General features: G+C 42.8%; 1 protein-coding gene across 2 annotated transcripts; it reads left to right on the top strand.

Moving 5' to 3' along the window:
• The first annotated feature begins 1349 nt into the window (after positions 1-1349).
• On the top strand, positions 1350-17156 carry SHISAL2B (shisa like 2B). Of its 2 annotated transcripts, XM_072826629.1 has the most exons (4): positions 1350-1880; positions 5619-5776; positions 6945-7064; positions 16952-17156. In XM_072826629.1, exons 1-3 carry the CDS (start codon positions 1690-1692, stop codon positions 7061-7063), a joined length of 468 nt encoding a protein of 155 aa, XP_072682730.1. In that variant the 5' UTR covers positions 1350-1689; the 3' UTR covers position 7064; positions 16952-17156. The 2 variants fall into 2 exon arrangements, with proteins under 2 accessions (XP_072682730.1, XP_072682729.1); XM_072826628.1 differs by lacking the exon at positions 6945-7064 and having other exon boundaries at positions 1363-1880.
• Positions 17157-18593: the final 1437 nt, after the last annotated feature.

Genomic DNA, 18593 nt, shown 5'->3' on the forward strand with positions numbered 1-18593 from the left:
CTAAGGGGTCAGGGCCGTCCCCAGAATTGCAGTAATAGGAGTAGGATGGGTCTCAGGAAAGGACTTGCACTGAATTGCAAAACCATTAGCACTCTCTCCACCCTTCTGTGTGTCTCCTCCCTGCCTCATTTTGTCTTTTCTGCAGACCAGCTCCCTGTGGATTCCTGTCGCCAGGGTAGAGAACAGACAGAGAACCCAACTGGCCCCTGGATCAGGCCCAGTCGCCTGGCCCACTTCAGCTAAAATGGCTTCACCGAGACAAGATTAGCCCTTCTGCCCCAAAACATTCAACCACAGTAATGAGAGAAACAACAGGTACTGAACATGGGTATCAGGTCGTGCAGGACAAGGGTCCCCAAAGGCAAGACATAGTACCGGTGAGTAGATGGAGAGACAGAGAGAGAGAACTGGAGAGAGAGAGGTCACTGGAAGATCTTCTTGAGTCTTCAGCTGAGTACTGATGAGCACATGTCTGTCAAGAAACTACTAGAATCCAGGAAAAGACCCACATAAAAGGAGCAGAGGAAGCACACCTATGATCTACAGGATGCCTGCAATAGTTTGTTCCACCGGCCGGACTGGTGAGTCTCAGGATTCACGCAGCGTGGAGTAGAGGCCTCAAGAGCCTCCCGTCAGGGATGCGGAGCATGCAGTCCTCAGGCCGCTCTGGTTCTGCCTACCAAGGTTACAAGCAAACTCGGAGGGACCCACAACTGCGCCCGAGTGACTTAACCGGGTTCCACAAGGCTCGGGAGCATTTCTGGGAGTGTTCAGACTGTACAGAAGTACCCAGAGCCCAACAAGGTATCATCGCAACATCCAATCAACCCTGTGGCAGGAGGGAAAGACACAGAAAACGAAGGGCAAGGACCGCTCTTCTGTCTTGCAAATGCGACCAATGTCACAGTCCCCTCCTTTTCCAGCTTGGGGCTATTATCACTTTCTTCTTTGCACACCGACAGGGGTTTGCTCAATACAACCGCATCCCTTCCCACCCTTATGAGCACCCGCGTCCCTAAGTGAGAACACCACACAGAGGGGGAACCAGGGAAATTTCTGCAGCGCTTCCCCACGGAGGCCGGTGTCTTTCTCCAGCTGTCCTTTGCCCCCCTGTCCTTCTCCCGGTCTCCGTCTCCGCAGCAGGTCCTCACCGCCCCCTGTCCTTCCCTCTGCTTCCCAGAATGCGGAACGCACGGCCAGCTTTGGGGTGAAAAAAAAAAAAAAAACCTTGCTTCTTTGATTTCTTTGAACTGGCAGCTGTTAGGGCGTCGCGCGTCCTTCTCAAAGTCGGGGTGCGCCTCACCCCCCCTCCCAGCTCCCGGGGCAGCGCAGTGGCTGTGGCTCTGCGGGGTGGGGGGTGAGGGTGGGGGGACCCGTCCTGCTCCGCGTGCCGGGAGGGCCCCCCCCCCCCATCCCGGGCAGGCGGCGCGGCAACTCGGGCTGCACCTGTGGAGACGGCAGGCACCTGCCACACCCGCACTTCTGCGGTGAGCTCGCTTCCTGGCGCGCCGCGGGGCCAGCCCAGCTCCCGGGTGCCGGTGCAGGGAGCGCGAGGAGCCGCCCAAGGCAGGCGGCGAGCAGGAGACCACGCGGTGGGACAAGGGCCCAGGGTCGGACGGGGAGAGGAGAGGAGGGGAGGGGAGGGGGCGCGCGGAGGCCGCCCCCCCGCAGGAGCGCAGCCTGGCCGCGATGAGCGAGGCGGGCCGGGTGTGCTCGGGCTACTACAGCCTCAACCGCACCTTCGTGGAGCCCTTCGAGTGCCCCCGGAGCGGCGAGGGCGCCGCCCTCCGCTACTGCTGCGGCTTCGCAGACCTCAAGTACTGCTGCGGGGAGCCGGGCAGCTACTTCCCCTACAAGCACGGCTACATGTGGAGCCTCAGGTGCGCAGGCGGCGGGCCCGGGATGGAGCGGGGGGATGCTCGGGGGGGGGGGGGGGAGGGGGTGCAGGCTCGGCTCCCTGGCGGGGGGAGGCTGAGGGACCCGCCCGGTGCTACACCCCCCGCCCCCCCCACCCCCGGCCCGGCCGAGGGACCCCCGAGGCTGTGCGCCCTGGGCGCCGGGGTGCGCGGTGCGGGGTGCGGGGGGGCAGGCGCGCACAGCTCTCGCTCTTTTGCATTAGTTCGGACATTTGGTGCATTTGAATACAAAGAGGGAGACAGACACTTGGTGGGGGGGGGGCGCCTTCTTAGGTATTCACCGAAGACCGGAGTGTTTAAAAGGTTTAAAGTCTCCTGGAGGGTGTGGAGGAATCAAAAAGAGGCGTGCGCGCGCGTAGAGCGACTGGACTCCCCAAATTTGCTCTTTTCAGATGACCCTGAACCTAATTTGATGGATCACAGGCAGAGGGAAAGTTTTACTTGCTGTGATACCCGCTCCTTAGAACCTTTACAGGACACCCCTTGATTAACACGTGGGCCACTTGGCCCCTGGAGCCAAGACAGGAGACTTTCTTTCTTTTTTTCTTTTTAAGATTTTGTTTATTTATTCATGAGAGACAGAGAGAGAGGCAGAGGGAGAAGCAGGCTCCATCCAGGGAGCCCGATGCAGGACTTGATCTGGGGTCCCCAGGATCACACCCTGGGCCCAAGGCAGGCGCTAAACCGCTGAGCCACCGAGGGACCCCAGACAGGAGACTTTCTAAGGTGGAGCCTTCCTTGCCTCTTTTTCCTATGATGGCAATTTTACTTAGTCCACCTACTATTGATGCAGGTATTTTCACTGTGAAATGCTCCCCCCACCCCCCGCCCCTGCCCCTTTCTACTCCAGAAGATTGCAACCTCTGAACTCCATCCTTTGGTTTTTGCCTGGAGAATGAACGGGAAAGAACTCCCAACCCACCTTCATTGGTTTCTCACAAACCAATGAGCTGATGATGCCCGACAAGAGAGAGACGCTGCTAGCAAGCAGAAGAGTGTTATTTCTCTAATCCTCTAGCATGATCCAGAATTTGTCACACTTGTCCAGTCTCCAACGGCTGACTGTAACTGTTACTTCTGGAGGCAATGAAATAATTTTTTTTTAAATACTGTGAGTTTCAAAAACTCCTCCAAAGGAGTGTCGCTAACCAGTCAGTTCAGGTGACAACGTCGTATTGTGGCCAGAGTGGGACAAAATCTCAGAAAATAGTGGTGGCTTATCCCTCTCATCTGGACAAGTAATCAGTATTGCATATCATTCGGCCTTTTGGAAAATAGCACTTTTGGAAGCCAGCTCTGAGTCTTTGGAGGTGTTAATAATGAGGGCAGCACCTCCAACAGAGACTGGCAACTCTTAAGTCAAACTCAGTCAGAAAAGTGCCTGGGATTCTCAGACCCTTGAATAGTTCCAAAGTGACAGGCAGCAGAGGATAGGTTTATGAGGGCACAGAGAACGACTAGCTAGCTGGGGTCTTCATTCAGCCTGGACAACACGGACAGGAGAGCTCAGCTCCTGGGAGGCATAAAAACCATCTCAACTGATGGCATCTGTTGGCCATGTTAAGCCTGGGGATCCTGTGAGTTACTGAGCGCTGGGAACGCACTGGGGAAGTAAAAATTCAGAGCTTCATTTCCCTCTTATTCTTTGCTCTCCACCCAAATTTAAAATAGTCCCCATGAGGGAAATATTCCTAAAGCCACTAGCATTGGTTCTGAGATTCTGCAGCTGCTGGAGAAAGGCGGGGCACAGCTACTACCAGGTAAGCAAAGTTGCTAAGGCGGGGAAAGGTAACGTGAACGTGGTTGCAGCTTCAGAGCCCAGGATGCTGCGAGGATGGGATCATCTGGCCTGTTCTGCATCCCCCAGCCCCCCACCATCCTCCCACAGCATCCTTTCATCTCTTACAAATAAGTCCCTGACCTCTCAGGGCTTCCTTTGGCAACCTGCTTTGAGGACCTAGGAAAATAATACCTATTGCACAGGGCAACACATGAGGTCAGTAAGTATTTCCCAAAATGAATATTTTAGGAGATGTATCTAGAGTTTTGTGCACACGAAGCAGCATTTCCAACGTAGTGGAACTGTGACACTAACTGTCCAAGATTATGCAGGACCTTCTTTCCTTATAATAGAAAGCAGCAACAGCATGCTTTGCTTTTTCCTTCAAATCATGTGGCTGGTTTTTCAATTGTGCACATTGAAAGCTCACAATATGCATGTTGAATTTAATTAAGTTGACTTTTAAATTGACTAAATTACTTTTTTCACTTTCAAGATTTTTTTTTTTTTAATAACCTGTTCTCATTTCAGGAATCTTCCTAGATGTGCGGCAGCCTAGCTGTCTTAGGCAGCATTAACTTAATGTTAATTAAGTGGATTATGTTCCCCTGCGTCTGTGCATAGTCCTAACGTTCCCAGATGCATATACTCTACAAAAGTCAACTTTGGTGCAAACTAACATGAAAGCGGAGTTGCCAGAGCCAGGGAGTCTACCCTTTGGACTCAGAGTGCACAAGCGAGGGCGAAGTCCAATTTAGATATAAAACTACGTACTGACTCTAACCACAAAATTATCCAGTCTTCAGTAGGGGCCGACATGAATATAGCAGACACACGTGTCTTTGGATGTCTGACTCCAAGTCTGTGGCCAAGGAGGCCGTCTCTAAATGGCAGAAGGGCTTTATCTCCTAAAATCAAAATAAATGGAATAAGCTTAGCGGCTCGCTTTTGATTTTGTTCTCCTTCTTCCCAGAGCCCTAACACACGTAGCATCCCTGGTCAGAGTCTCCCCTCCCTCCTTCCCTGGGTACATCTCAAACTTGTTGGGGGCACTGCACTATGGGCAAGTCAACAGAACTATGTGCTCTTGAACAGCTTAAAATCTCTCTCTACATGTTTACATACACTGGAAAGCAAAATAATAAGGAAAGCTTATTAGTCTTTCGAGATAATTTTTTTTCCAAGATCCTTTTCCTATTTAAAAGTATCAAGTTCACAGGCTTATGTAAACTGTGTTACCTCTCAAACGATTAGTGTTAGATAACTGCTCGGAAGGAATTATTACAAAGTTAATGCGGAGAAAAGAGTATCAGATATCCTCCCCCCCCCCTTTTTTTGGAGAAAAGCACAAGGGTTTCTTCCTTGGCACTAGAGGCCTTTGGTATTATGCTCTTTTAGAAAGGAAAAACCCAGCTAAACCTGGACTTTATATACATTTCATAAGTACTGCTTCCCTTTCATTAAACCTTCTTCTCTTTTGGAAGAGCTGTGGCTTCATGTATTGGTAGGTGCCCTCTTCCATACACGTCTCCAAAAGAAAAGTTCTACATCTGCATTGCTACTTTTGTCCCAGAGAGTATTTTGCTAATTCCCCTTTTGTTGGTGAACACGATGTTTGCTTCTAACATACACTGACAGAGGTTCCTTTGCGGTATTTAGAGAATCATGTGGCCGTCCACCTGCCATCTGAGCTCGCATGATATTCTATTACTAACGTTACCATGTAAATGTATCGAGAAAATGTAAGAACCTGCGGAAGGCAGGAGGTGAGCTTTAGATTCCAATCAGAGGCCGTTTGTACTAACATATAATTTGGCTAGGAGTGCCTGGAGCAAGAATGAACAACATTCAAACCTGCCCTCTAGGGTGTGTGTGCAAACCATTTTGTGCGACACTGAGGATGTTCTTCTTGTCTCCTCCAGCATCGGTGCCCTGGTTGGACTGGGAACTGCTGCCCTTGTTCTACTTGCCTTTGTCATCAGCGTCTGTGTCCTGTGCTACTTATTTCTGTCTACAAAGCCTCAAAGGTTAGACAGCGGCCTCCAGCTTCAGCACCTAGAGGCGTCTTCCACTCGAGAAGGTAATCCGTGTCTGTGATTCGTAGCCAACTCCCTGCATGGGATTCAAAACGATCACCCATCCCTGGGTGATACATCAGACCGTTGACAAGGAACGCTTTTCAAAAACTCGGTATGTTAGGCGCCTTTTAAAAGATTCACATGAAATCAGGCGTTAACGGTGAAAACCCTTCGAGAAATTGGGCCAGAGGACAAAGAGTGGCAGGACGTAGATGTTCTCATGAAAACCAACACATGGATCCAGCAGATCCACTCTATTATGTTTAAGTCTCTTTCCGTTTTGAAGGTTTTTATCCTCTTAGAGTTAAAAAAAAATTAACTTTGTTTTTGATAGAGCCAAAGAAGTTGAATAGAGGAGCAAAATCTCTGGTGGTTAATTCTCAGGGTTGCATCGCTCAAGATGGGCCAGTCAGTGGTCAGTTGGGCTTTCCTCTGAGCGTTTGAGGGGTGCAGTATTCAGGGGAGGCCCATAAAATACTGCAGAGGCCCACAGAAGGAATAAAAGCAGAGGAAAAGTCAATAGAAGACAGTGTTTGAATGGATTACACACTAGTGAAGATACACACGTGCATGTGTGTTTGTGCGCTTGTGTGGAGAGTGCCTATAGAGTTAGAAAGAAATTTTTATGTACGGTTTGTGGAACTGGGTCTCATCATCTCAATTACAAAGTGTCACACAAATGCTAACCGTTAGCATACGAAATTCAATCAGAAAGAATTGTTGTGACTTTTGTGAATATAAATTTCTCTTGGTGTATTTAAAAAGTAGTAATCAAACATTTCGAGATACATACTTAAAGTGTATTTTAATAGAAATTTAGGATGTAGGGACGCCTGGGTGGCTCAGTGGTTGAGTATCTGCCTTTGACTGAGGGCTTGATCCCGGAAGCCTGCTTCTGCCTCTGCCTCTTTCTCTGTGTCTCTCATGAATAAATAAAAATATTTTTAAAAATGTAGGATCTATATATTTAGAATAAGATACAAGTGCTCGCCAACTTCTACTTAAAAAGGAACTGAAAAGTTTACTTTAAAAAGTTTTGGAAAGTCACCTGCTCAGATGCCCTCCTTGGGCTGAATCCTGAAACTTCTATTTATGGAGTACATGCTCTGTGACCTTATCAAATACACTGTGACTGAATGATTGCATTGGCTCTACTTTCCTTTTCTGCAGAGGAGATCTCTCCCAGAGGGTGTCCTGCATCACAGAGCAAGAGGCCAGGGTCCCTTGGCGGATCTTTTTCTGAAGCGCTGTTTGGAACTGTGCGGCTGAATGGACAGGTTGTTCGTTGAAGTGAGTCCAGTAGTTTAGATCCTGTTTCTCCGCTCGCAAAATGCAGCACTGGATTGGTGATCACCAAAGAATTAGATCATAAAATCAATTTTTGTCTCAAGATAATTTAAAGTAGAAGTTCTTGAATTTTGCTATGCCTAAGAATCACCTAGGGAACTCCAGACTCTGCATTTTATTTTATTTTTAAAGATTTTTATTTATTTATTCATGAGAGATACACAGAGAGAGGCAGAGACACAGGCAGAGGGAGAAGCAGGCTCCACGCAGGAGCAGGAGGACGTACTGAGCCACCCAGGCATCCCCAGACTCTGCATTTTAAAACAAATAGCTCCCCTTCCCAGCTAAGCCCTTGCTCCCCTGCTGTCTGCTGTTCACAAAGCAGGAAAAGTGAGGCTGCTAAAACCCAAGCCAGGTCTTGTCAGTTCTCTGCTAAAAATAAAAAACAAAAAACAAAAAAACAAAACAAAACCTTAATCACTTCCCATCTGTCTTGTTAGATACCGAAGCCTTACCTGGGACCTATCAGGGCTTCTGCGGTTTGCCCTCTCCACCCACATTCCTCTCATCTCCTGTGTGGAGGAGACACATTGGCCTCTTTGCTGTCCCTTGAAACTCCTCTGCTGCAGGGCCTTTGCATGTGCTGCCACCCTTGTCCAGAAGGCTTTTCCCTGAGATAGCCATGTGACTTGCACTGTCTTTCACATCTTTACTAAAAGGTCACCTTCCTAGGGAGTTCTTCCTGGTCACCCTGTCTGGCTTTTTAGCTCCCCTTCATTATTTCACACACCCTTCCCTTTCTATTTTTCTCCTAAGCGGTCAGCACTACTATACTATATATTTTAGTTATCTACTGTCTAACTTTTCTCCACTCCCACTGGAGAGTAAGTTCCAAGAAAGTAATAATTTCCATCTTGTTTCCTTACGACTGTATCGCTATTGCCTAGAACACTTAACGATGTTTGTTGAATGAAGTAAATGATCAATTTATAGTAGATGATCAAAGGGACATCTTTATTGTGACCTGTAGAGTCATCAAACAGTCATTGAATGTCTCCTCTGTGCAGTGCGTTGTGCTAAGTAGAAGTTGGCTGTTTTTCCTGATTTATCTCAGGGACTGCTCCAGAATGTTATTTCATGTTGTTATTTCATGTTATTTCATGTTGGCTCCGAGAACCAAGCGACAGAATTAGTTGGCTTGTTGATTCAAGTCTTGTCCTCTTATTGCTGTTTAGATAAGGAGATCCATTAATGCCCTTCTGAGGTAGTTAGAAGGAGTTGCTTCCTTCCTCTCAAAAACATTGTGTGCTGTTGACAAGGCAGGGTTTTATATGATCACCACCTTCCTGCTGCTTTCAAATGAAGTGATTTGGGTTCTTTGGGTTGGTTTTAACCAAATCAGACATGGTGGGGAGCCCAAAACAAAATAGGCAGTCCACATGTTACTGAGACAGGTAAAGAAGATGGTTTATATTTGCAAGTGATCCTTTAAAGTGCAAACATTGTGGTGCTGCTGTGAAATATGCATTCTCTGTTCCACTTAGGAATAGATTCCCGTGTTCTAGCTATTAAAACAAAAAGTCTTTATTCCACTTAAAGAATGCCTTCAAGGTCAAGGGCATAATAAAATGTTTGCAGAAGAGCAAGCAAGTGAATATTACATCAGAGGAAACTGGTATTGTCTGTTACGACTCTCTTCTTTCAAAGTGACCTATTCCTAAGAGTCGACCTCCCATTATTTTAGATTTTTATAAAATTTTTATAATTGAGACTGTTGTCATTACAGGCAATTTGAATGGCTTAGAGGGGAAAAAATGTTTTTGTGTGCATTCTAAAACTGACTTAGGGTGGGCAACCCTCTCGGGTCCCCTCTGTCTTCAGAAGCTTTGTACTATCACTTTACTATGTCTCAGTAAACCTTGCTTGGAGTGTCTGGGGGGCTCAGTCGATTAAGCATCTGCTTTAGGCTCTGGTCATGCTCTCAGGGTCTTGGGACTGAGCCCCACCTTGGGCTCAGCAGGGAGTCTGCTTCTCCTTCGGCCCCTCCCTCTACTCGTGCTCAAGTGGATGCTCTCTCTCTCTCCCTCTCTCTCTCTCAAATAAATAAATCTTTTTAAAAAAGAATAAAACCCAATAAAGATACACTTGGCAAAACTGTCTATTAAACTATTCTAGACTTAGACTTTTGTCACTTATAGAAACACCAAAGTGCAGTGCCCTAAGTCAGTTTTATTTTTTTAATTTTAAAAAAGATTTTTTTTTATTTGTTTGACAGAGAGCAAGAGAAGCAAAAGCAGGGGAGCGGCAGGGGGAGAGGGAGAAGCAGACTCCCTGCTGTGCAGGGAGCCCCTTACGAACACATGGGGCATTGGAAATGTGCATAACTCAAAACACGGAAAGAGGGAAGAAAATGATGATGGGACACAATTTAAAGGGTAATTAATTTCTTGGCGACAGTACCTGTCCACAAAGTGTACCCTGGAGGTAGCCCAATGAAACACTGCAGTCACTGCCAGTGAGCTGATGTTTTCGGGATCAATTCAAAATGTATAAAAGCTTAAATTGTATACATCAGAAAGAAAGGGTGCCTGGGTGGCTCAGCCAGTTAAGTGTCTGCCTTCAGCTCAGGTCATGATCTCAGCTTTAAATTATTTGAAGTTCCCCTTTTATGTTTACCCTTTTCCCATCTTATTTATAAAATTTATGTCATTTTTTTTTCCATTTGGCTGAATGTGAAGGCTTGTCTTTAATAATAACATCTTTTCCTCCTCATATCTGAAGAAGATTGGAGCTCCAGGAAGCCTAAGCACATCCACCCTGTGGTTCTGACACGCTGGGGGAGTGTGTGTGTGTGGGGGGAGTGGTGACGGCCTAAGGACAGGGCTTGTTGGAAGCAGAGTTTGGGATGGAAATTGAAAGGACAGATATTAGTAGAGCTGCTTGGCACAAATAGAACAATACAGCTGTAGAGAGGTAGTAGAAACTCCAAGCCTGTATCTACCCCGTGGTCTCTCTTGTAAAGGCAGGCGATCTAAATGAGAGAGAGCAAGCAAATCCTCAGTAAGGTGTGGCTGCCTAGGAGAAAAATAGAAATTACCTATAGAATCCTGAGAAAGCACATCTGAGGATCATGCCATTGTTTCTTCTGCCCGTGAGCACAACATGACTGGGCCTGGCTCAGAATGGTCTGCTCTGTTTCTTCTTCTTGGAAGAGTCACCTGGAAAGAAAGACCTTTCTTTCAATTCACTTTTGTTGGTGGAGAATGAGACAATATGGGGAAACAAAGAAACAGGGTCTTACGTGATTGCACCGTACAGAGATGGGGGTTATGAACACCATGTTGAATTCTTTCATGGATTTTTGGCATGCATCTATACACAAGTGGATCTAACAAAATGGGAGGAGGGATGAGTCTTACGCATTTTTTTTCCACTGGACAATATTGACATCTTTGTTTGCCAATAAGTAAATGCCTTTGTCATAGAATAATTCCACTTTACTGACAGAGTGCTGTAATTTTTTTTATTCTTTTATTTTGATATAATTTCACACTTTGAGAAAAATTGCAAGAATTGCATAGAGGTTGTATACCTCTTCTTAATGTTTTGCCTCATTTTCTTTATCATTGACTTCCATTCAATGTATATTTTCTGAACCATTTGAAAATAATTGTGCAGATATCGTGCCTTTTAACCATAAATATTTCAGTATTTCCCAAGAAGAGGATTTTTTTCTTACATAGTTACAGCATGTTCATCAAAGTCAGGAAATGTAACATGGATACAGTAATATCTAATCTTCAGTTCATATTCAGACTTTGCCAATATCCTTAATAGCGATGTTTTTCTCATCCTCATCTAGTCTAGTAATTAGTTGTCATATTTCTTTAGCCTCCTTTAATCGTCAGCCTTTCTTTGTCTTTCATGATCTCGACATTTTTGAAAAGCAAAAACCAGTTATTCTGTACAGTGTCTTTCAATTTGTCTGATATTTTCTCATGATTGGAGAGAGATAATACATTTTGACAGGAATACATGGAAATCATATTTTCAGGGCATCATAGAAGGAAGCACATAATATTGTTTTGTCCCATTAGAGGTGATGTTAACTTTGATTCATTGGTTAAGGTTGTATTTGCTGGATTAGTATGTTGTAAAGTCACGATTGTTCCCTATTAATTACTAAGTACTTTGTGAGGAGGTACTTTGAGATGGAAAATATTCTGTTCCTTCTCAAATTTTCATCCATTCATTGATGGGTCTTGACTGAGTTTTTTCATTCAAAATTTCTTTCTTTTCTTTCTTTCTTTCTTTCTTTCTTTCTTTCTTTCTTTCTTTCTTTCTTTCTTTCTTCTTTCTTGATTTTATTTATTTATTCATGAGACAGAGAGAGAGAGGCAGAGACACAGGCAGAGGGAGAAGCAGGCTCCCTGCAGGGAGCCTGATGTGGGACTTGATCTCAGGACCCTGGGATCACAACCTGAGCCGAAGGCAGATGCTCAACCATTGAACCACCCAGGTGTCCCCATTCAAAATTTCAAAATAATTTTAGACCTATTATTACAATAGTTATAAAATAGTGACTTTCCAAGCCTCACATTCCTTTGATGTTGGTTGCTATTCTACTACAAGGAAGAGCTTTCCTTTCTCATTTATTTATTTATTTATTTATTTATTTATTTATTTATTTATTTTTTCTCCCCTATTTATTTACCTATTCGTTTATTTATTAAGATCAGTATGGACTCAGATTCTTTGTTTTAAAATATTCTATTACTGTCATCATTTATTCTAATCCTTACATTGTCTCAGATTTGGCCTGTGGGAGCCTCCTTTAAATTGGGTCCTTTGCTCTTTTGAAATGTGTCCAAAATTTTTTGAACGCTATTTTGCTGTGTTAAATTTATCAATCCATTTATTCTTAAGCTAATAATATACTTTAAAAATTGTGGTAGTGATATGGTTTTAATATCTGACCAGGCAAGACTTTCTCCTTCCTCCCTTACCACTATTCTTCTTTATCAAAGTTTGTTCGCTACTCCTGTAATGTTCAGGCTTCCAAATAAATTTTTGAATCACGCCATATTTTTAAAAATCAAGTGGTATTTTGATGGGTTTTGCACTAAGTTTACAGATAACTTTGGGATCTATTTTTCTTAATAGCCTTAACACCTCTCCAACAAAACCCTGCTCAAAACTCTTATTCAGTAGGCTGCCAACTTATTTTGTAATACCATTCTTTGTTTCAGAAAGTCTTTAAGAACTCACTGAGATCTTAGTAGAAGATGGGGTAACTTGAACTCAATGGCAGAAAAGGTTAATAGGTCTCCTAAAGGGGTCTTTCTACTTAAAATCATATAATTATAATTATATAATTATAATATTATTATATAGAATATAACATAATCATATTATAATTATAATCATATAATTTCCTATGACTGTTTTTGTTCCTAGAATGTAGAAGATCAAATTGCTCAGCAGAGCTACTGCCACATTTAGTATTTGTGGGTCCTCCTCAGGGCTCAGGGTTAGGCAATCTTGGCTGATGTTGGAACCAATAAACAAAACAGAAGCCGGTCTCTTGTGAAAATTCATTTAAAGGATTTTAAATATCCACTAAGTTATTTTTGACTTATGTTATTCACCAGTGGTTGGGAAAATTTAATAATGCAGAAAAGAAAAAGAAAAAGAAAGCTCATTGTGGAAAAAAAGAGGATAGGAGGATAGGAAAAACATTTCTGGAGAGAACTGCCTTCACTCATCAGTGGATGGATAAAGCAAAAGGGCAAGTCAAAGATTGTAGCTTTTACAGTAAATTTTAAAGTGTATTTATCTGAGATATCTATATATTCTTAAGGCAGGAGAAGGAGACAGGGAAAACACAATAGATCAGTAGGTCACTAGGCAAGTTCTGCCCACTTGACCATTACCTTCAGATCCAGCCTATGGGCCATATTAAATTCGAAGGGAAAACATCCTCTTGCAAATCAATCACACTTAGGGTAGATTTAAGGTTGCCTGTTTTCCCTAGGAGGAACTGTGGGATGAGTCAGATGTGTAGATTTTCCACTCAGCAATAAAGTGAGCCAGCTAATTAGGAATTAGAAGCTGCTGTAGGATGGAGAATGTGACACAGAAGCTAGGGGGATGTGGGCAGATGAGAGCAGAAAAGCTTAATTACAGTTCCGGCCAGATAGTCAAAGAGAGGAAGACCTGCAGGGGTCTCCAGCACTCTTTTGGTATTTTAAAATGGCAAGCAAGGGCAGAGTTCACAGATGAGTTATAAGATAAATGGATTCCCGAGGAATGGTTCAGAAAATGAATGCAAAATTCAACTATTATCGGAAAAAAATTCTATTGGCGTACTTTGTGGAGGATACATGCAAAGATTGTCTGAGGAATTGGATTTGAATTTTGGCAAAGGCCAAAGCTTTAATTTAAATGCCAGTCTGAGAGGTATAATTCTATAACCTGGTATAGAATTAAAGGAAGGTTGAGATTTCCCTCTGATGACCAGACACCAAAAAAAAAAAAAAAAGAAAGAAAAAGAAAATGGGCCACGAGCTGTGGAAAGAACAACTAATGTCAAACCCAGTTAAGAACAGTAATGTTGGAGCCTCACAATCTGCATTCAGTAAGGAAAAGGAGGAATTAAAAAAGAAAAACCTTTTAGATGTAACAAATCCCTTGGGAGTTCCATGGAATGATAGATTTATTTAAAATCCAGTCCATGTTGTAATCCTGGGGCAGAAGAAGAGGCAGCTGGTTTTCTACCTTGTTGGCTAAAAAATTAGCATCTGTTTATCAAAGCAAAACGAGGAAAAGGTGAGGTTGCTCAGACTTTTCTTGCTTTCTCTTTTAAGAGGATTCCAAAGAGGTGCAGTTGGCTGGACTCTTGTTACCACGATAGCTACTCACTGCAGTGGTTTTTCTCTATGTCCAATTACTCTGACTTACCAGAAAGGATACACATTGAAAGCCCCTTTGGATTTTTTCTTTTTTTAATAAGTTGTGAGAAGGGAGTGAACACTAGGGGTGTTAACTTGCTAATCAAAATTCCTGCTTCCAGTGACATTGGAAGGGTGTTTCTGACAAATCTTTTCTGGTTTGTGAAGCAGATTGGTTCCGTGAGGGGAATTGCCTTGCTGTCAGAAGCCAGTCTAAAAAACAAATTTGTGCCTACACTGATTAGAAGGATCCAGTAGCCAAGGAGATAAGAAGGCAGGGCTGGAGAATGGGTGTCTTTACAAGTCCCTGATGAAGAGAAACCCGTAACACTGGAGTATATTTTGCAAGCGTTGAAATCTCAGAGGGCAGTAGATAGGTTAGTTCAACTCTTTCGGTTGTTGCCAGAAAATACATAATGGAAACTGGGGCTGTCATAACTGAGATGACTAAGAGAGAACCCCAAGCTAAGGGGTTCTTAGAGAGAACCTCTAAGTTAGGAAATAACTTCCTGAATTTATTTTTTTAAAAATACAAAAACTATATGTGACAAGGTAGATAAAAACACCTTGAAAATCTTATTGAAATAACTTATGAATCTAAGTCTGTAAAAAAGCTTAGGAAACACAAAGGACTAGAATTAACCAACATTCAGTTCAGCATTTCAGAAACTCCAATAAAAATCTTAAGTTTTAGATGTGTCAAGAAATGCTTACGTAAGATGCAAAAGCCACCCAGATGATGTGAAACTAATTTACACCCTCTATCCTTGATCTTTTATCTTTACCTGCTGAATACTGAAGAGGACTAACCAAACATTGCTGTGCAAATGAAAAACAAACCTAGAAATATTTTCGCTTTTCAAATGTTCCCAGAGGAAAATAGTTTCAGTGGCCCCCACAGAGAATAAATTCCACCACTGAAGTGCTTGGTAGTTAAATTTCCATCTATTAGTTTCTAAAATTCCACTCTGCAAGTGACAGTCAAGTCAAATTTATCGGTTTATTAGATTTTTCATGCCAGCTTTCCCTACTCCATTTAACAGATAATGATTGCTGACTGGGCATAGAGCTACTTACCAGGCTAGAAAATGTTGTGCCTACAACAAATTAACTTCTAAAAAAAAAAAAAAAAAAAAAATCACATTATATGGTTGAAACATTATGATGGAATGTTGAGAAGTAGAACATGTACTTTACCACCACAGAAGTTCAGAAGTGATGAAATAAAGGCATCTTTTGAACGATTCCAGGCCCTATGCTTTAAACTTCGGATACTTTTAAGGTGAGCTCAGAGAACAGTGCCACCCATGTTTCAGTGCTGTGGGCAGGATCTGGGAGCTGGAGGGAGACATTGTTCTTCACCACTTGTAAATAATCTTGCCCTGCGAGTGTTGAGGTCCCAAATCAACCCACCGTGGGGGTATGCTGACGGGGTCTGGAAAGCAGTCTGTACAATTACTTATAACTGAGCAAAGCCAGGCAGTATGAACACATTGAAAGATGTAAGTGGCAAACAGTAGAGGAAGGAGCTGTTTCTAATAGGGGAACCTCTTGGCCAATGGATCCCACTTCCTCTAAGGGAGGTTCAGAGCAGATATTTTTTCTAATTGAGACTAACTGGGGAGGAAGATGGGGCTAGGAACCAACGCGCTGGGCCCTGAGGCACTCCTGACTCTAAGAGGCCTGAGAGAAGAAAAAGGGACCAACAAGAGACTGAGAAGGAGCAATGGAGAAAGAGGAGGGGAGTCAAGAAAGGGTGGTATCCTGGAGACCAAGGAAGGACAATGCTGCCAGTAGGTCAGACATGCGGACTGTGAACTGGGCTAGGGATTCAGCACCAGGAGGGCATTAGTGACAGCGGGGATTAATCTACTGCTTCTACATATTTATGTTGTTTAAATTTGGATATGTTGGTGAACTATATGATACAATAACTTTTCTTTAAGATTTTTTTTTGAGAGAGAGAAAGCCGAGGAGGGGGGTGCTGAGGAGGAAGGAGGGGGAGCCAAAGGGAGAGAATCTCAAGCAGACTCCATGCTGAGTGCTGAGCCAGGCATGGGGCTCCAGTCTCAAGATCCTGAGATCATGACCTGAGCTGAAATCAAGTCAGATGCTTAACCAACTCAGCCACCCAGGAGCGCCCTTAACTTTTCTAACAATCATTCTTGAAGAATAATCCATTTCTTTGCTATGAGGTTTGGTTTTGGTGATGAGCAAAGGTCCATATTCCTCTACCCTTATGCATTTTGGACTCATATTTACATGGAATGAGTGAATGAGATTGTGATTGTGGCACAAATGTTTTTTTTAAAGATTTTATTTATTTATTCATGAGAGACAGAGAGAGAGAGAGAGAGAGAGAGAGAGGCAGAGACACAGGCGGAGGGAGAAGCAGGCTCCATGTAGGGAGCCTGACGTGGGACTCGATCCTTGGGATTCCAGGATCACGTCCTGAGCCGAAGGCAGGCGCTAAACTGCTGAGCCACCAGGGATTCCCCACAAATGTGTTTCTTTTTAAACATTACATCTAAACTGATTATGATGGCAAAGCCTTAAGAGTGTTGCAAATTATTACGATTAGCTTTAGTATAGTTTTGTTCGTTATGCACAGGGACAATCACACTTTTATTTAGCAACCCAGAAATTGTTGCCTTCTTCTCAATGAGTAATTTCCTCCATGGAAACATGGAGGCAAAAAAATAAAAAAAGGTAAGCACGGAAATGAAATTCTTACTTCTGTTATCATTTCCCTAATTTGACTTTCAGAAGGAAATGCTCAAAAACAACTTTAAAACGATTCAATTCTCACTCATCCATGGAGTGTTTTCAAGACATATTTTCAATACGGCTCCAAAGTGTATTTTTTAAGCACACATTTTAAAAAGCCAAATTTTATGTCATAACTTCAAATAACTATTTCATTTGGTTTGTGTTTTGCAGGCAACCTGAACAGGAAAACCAAAGCCCCCAATTCAAACGCAGCATCAAATTCAACAATTGAAACATCCTATGAAGCTGATGATGTAATTCAAGATCCAAAAATGGATACCACACAAATCAAAACTGTGTATTATTAAACAGCCTGTGTTGTAAAAGCTCACTGCAGAGATGGAGCCATACAAATAAAGAATGCATTCCAAATACAGTTCGTAATTATGCTTTTTAAAAATTCACAAAGCAAGACACAGCTGCATTTTCAGTTATTCAATTAATTTATTAAAAACCTACTAAGGAAAAAAAAACCTACTAAGGTTTCTGATCATGTGGAGTTTACTTTTATTTGCTAATTAAGATATTTTTGCATTACATGAAATTAGGCTAATACTTCATGAGAAATTAAAGAACTTATCAATAACACAGACAAGCAAGCCTATGCCAGTGCAGAACAATGAGAAATTTGTCACATCACCAACATTTCACAATTCTTTTGATACTTAGAGGCAGTTCTTTTTATGAGATGGTAGAGGATAGGGGAAATCTCAGGGGGAATGGTCTTACAAAATAGAGGTGGCAGGTTCTTAGGTCTCTTAGAGATCAACCCATGCCTTTTTTAGAGGGCTTGCTGGGCACAAAATGAATATATTGTCTTTATAAAAGCTAACATTCAGTAACATTCCCTCACAATGTGTAATCTGCATGACAAATATTTTCTACATACCAAAAGGGTAACCCTAACAAAAATCCTTCACTGATGAAGTTTCTATGGAACTTCTATAATGAAAGTTATATAAAAAAAAATAAAGTCTCTAGCTCCACCTAAGGCTATTGCAGTAATACCACTTAGACACCTAGAAATCAAACTATGCTTTCTGCAAATTATAATTGTCTTGAAAGATTTTTATTCCTAAGTGTGATTTCTATTACAAGAACACGGACCTTGTTTTCTAATGGAATTCACTAGGAAATAAGGATTAATTTTAAAAGCTGGCTCCGCCAACACATCTACTGTGTTGTATAAAATACCTGTAGTTGAAAGACTAGCCTTTCAAAATGTGTCAAATATGGCTTCTCTGGTAGAAGAGGAAAAAAAAAAAAAAAAAAAGGAATGTCCTATTGCTTTTGGTCATGTTCAGGTTTTACAAACTTTTGACCATTTGGCTGTCAAAATTTTTACCAAGAGCTGGGTTATCTCCTGGACCAGCACTGTGCAGTAGAAGCTTCTGGGATGATGGAAATGTTTTCTTCATCTGCACTGTCCATGGTAGCCACTAGCCTCATGTGGCAACTGGGCACTTAAAATGGGGCTCATGCAACTGAAGAATACATTTATATTTAATTAATCTAAGTTTAAACAGCCACATGTGGCTATATTGAGAGCACAGCTCCAGATCATTATTGCAACATCTACTGCTTGTGCTGGATTTCACACTGGCTGTCTTGATACACAGATATTCATAATTATCTTAATAGTCAGATGTTGCATCAGGTAAAAAACTAGGTCGAGAAAGTTAAGGCACTGGTACAGTTCTACCTTTGTTGTTCAAGGGCAAGGGCAGATGCCATAAATGACAGTTGGCAGGCAAACTGGTCAAGGCCAGCAAAATGCTCATGGTCCCTCAAACTCCTCCTAACCTTTGAGAGA

Source organism: Canis lupus, chromosome 5 (genome assembly GCF_048164855.1).
Source record: "Canis lupus baileyi chromosome 5, mCanLup2.hap1, whole genome shotgun sequence".
Lineage (NCBI taxonomy): Eukaryota > Metazoa > Chordata > Mammalia > Carnivora > Canidae > Canis > Canis lupus.

Coding starts and splice junctions, on each gene's coding strand:
- SHISAL2B (XM_072826628.1), top strand. CDS start 1,690: ATGAGCGAGGCGGGCCGGGTGTGCTCGGGCTACTACAGCCTCAACCGC. Junction 1,881..5,618: donor GGCTACATGTGGAGCCTCAG/GTGCGCAGGCGG, acceptor TGTCTCCTCCAG/CATCGGTGCCCTGGTTGGAC. Junction 5,777..16,951: donor GGCGTCTTCCACTCGAGAAG/GTAATCCGTGTC, acceptor TGTGTTTTGCAG/GCAACCTGAACAGGAAAACC.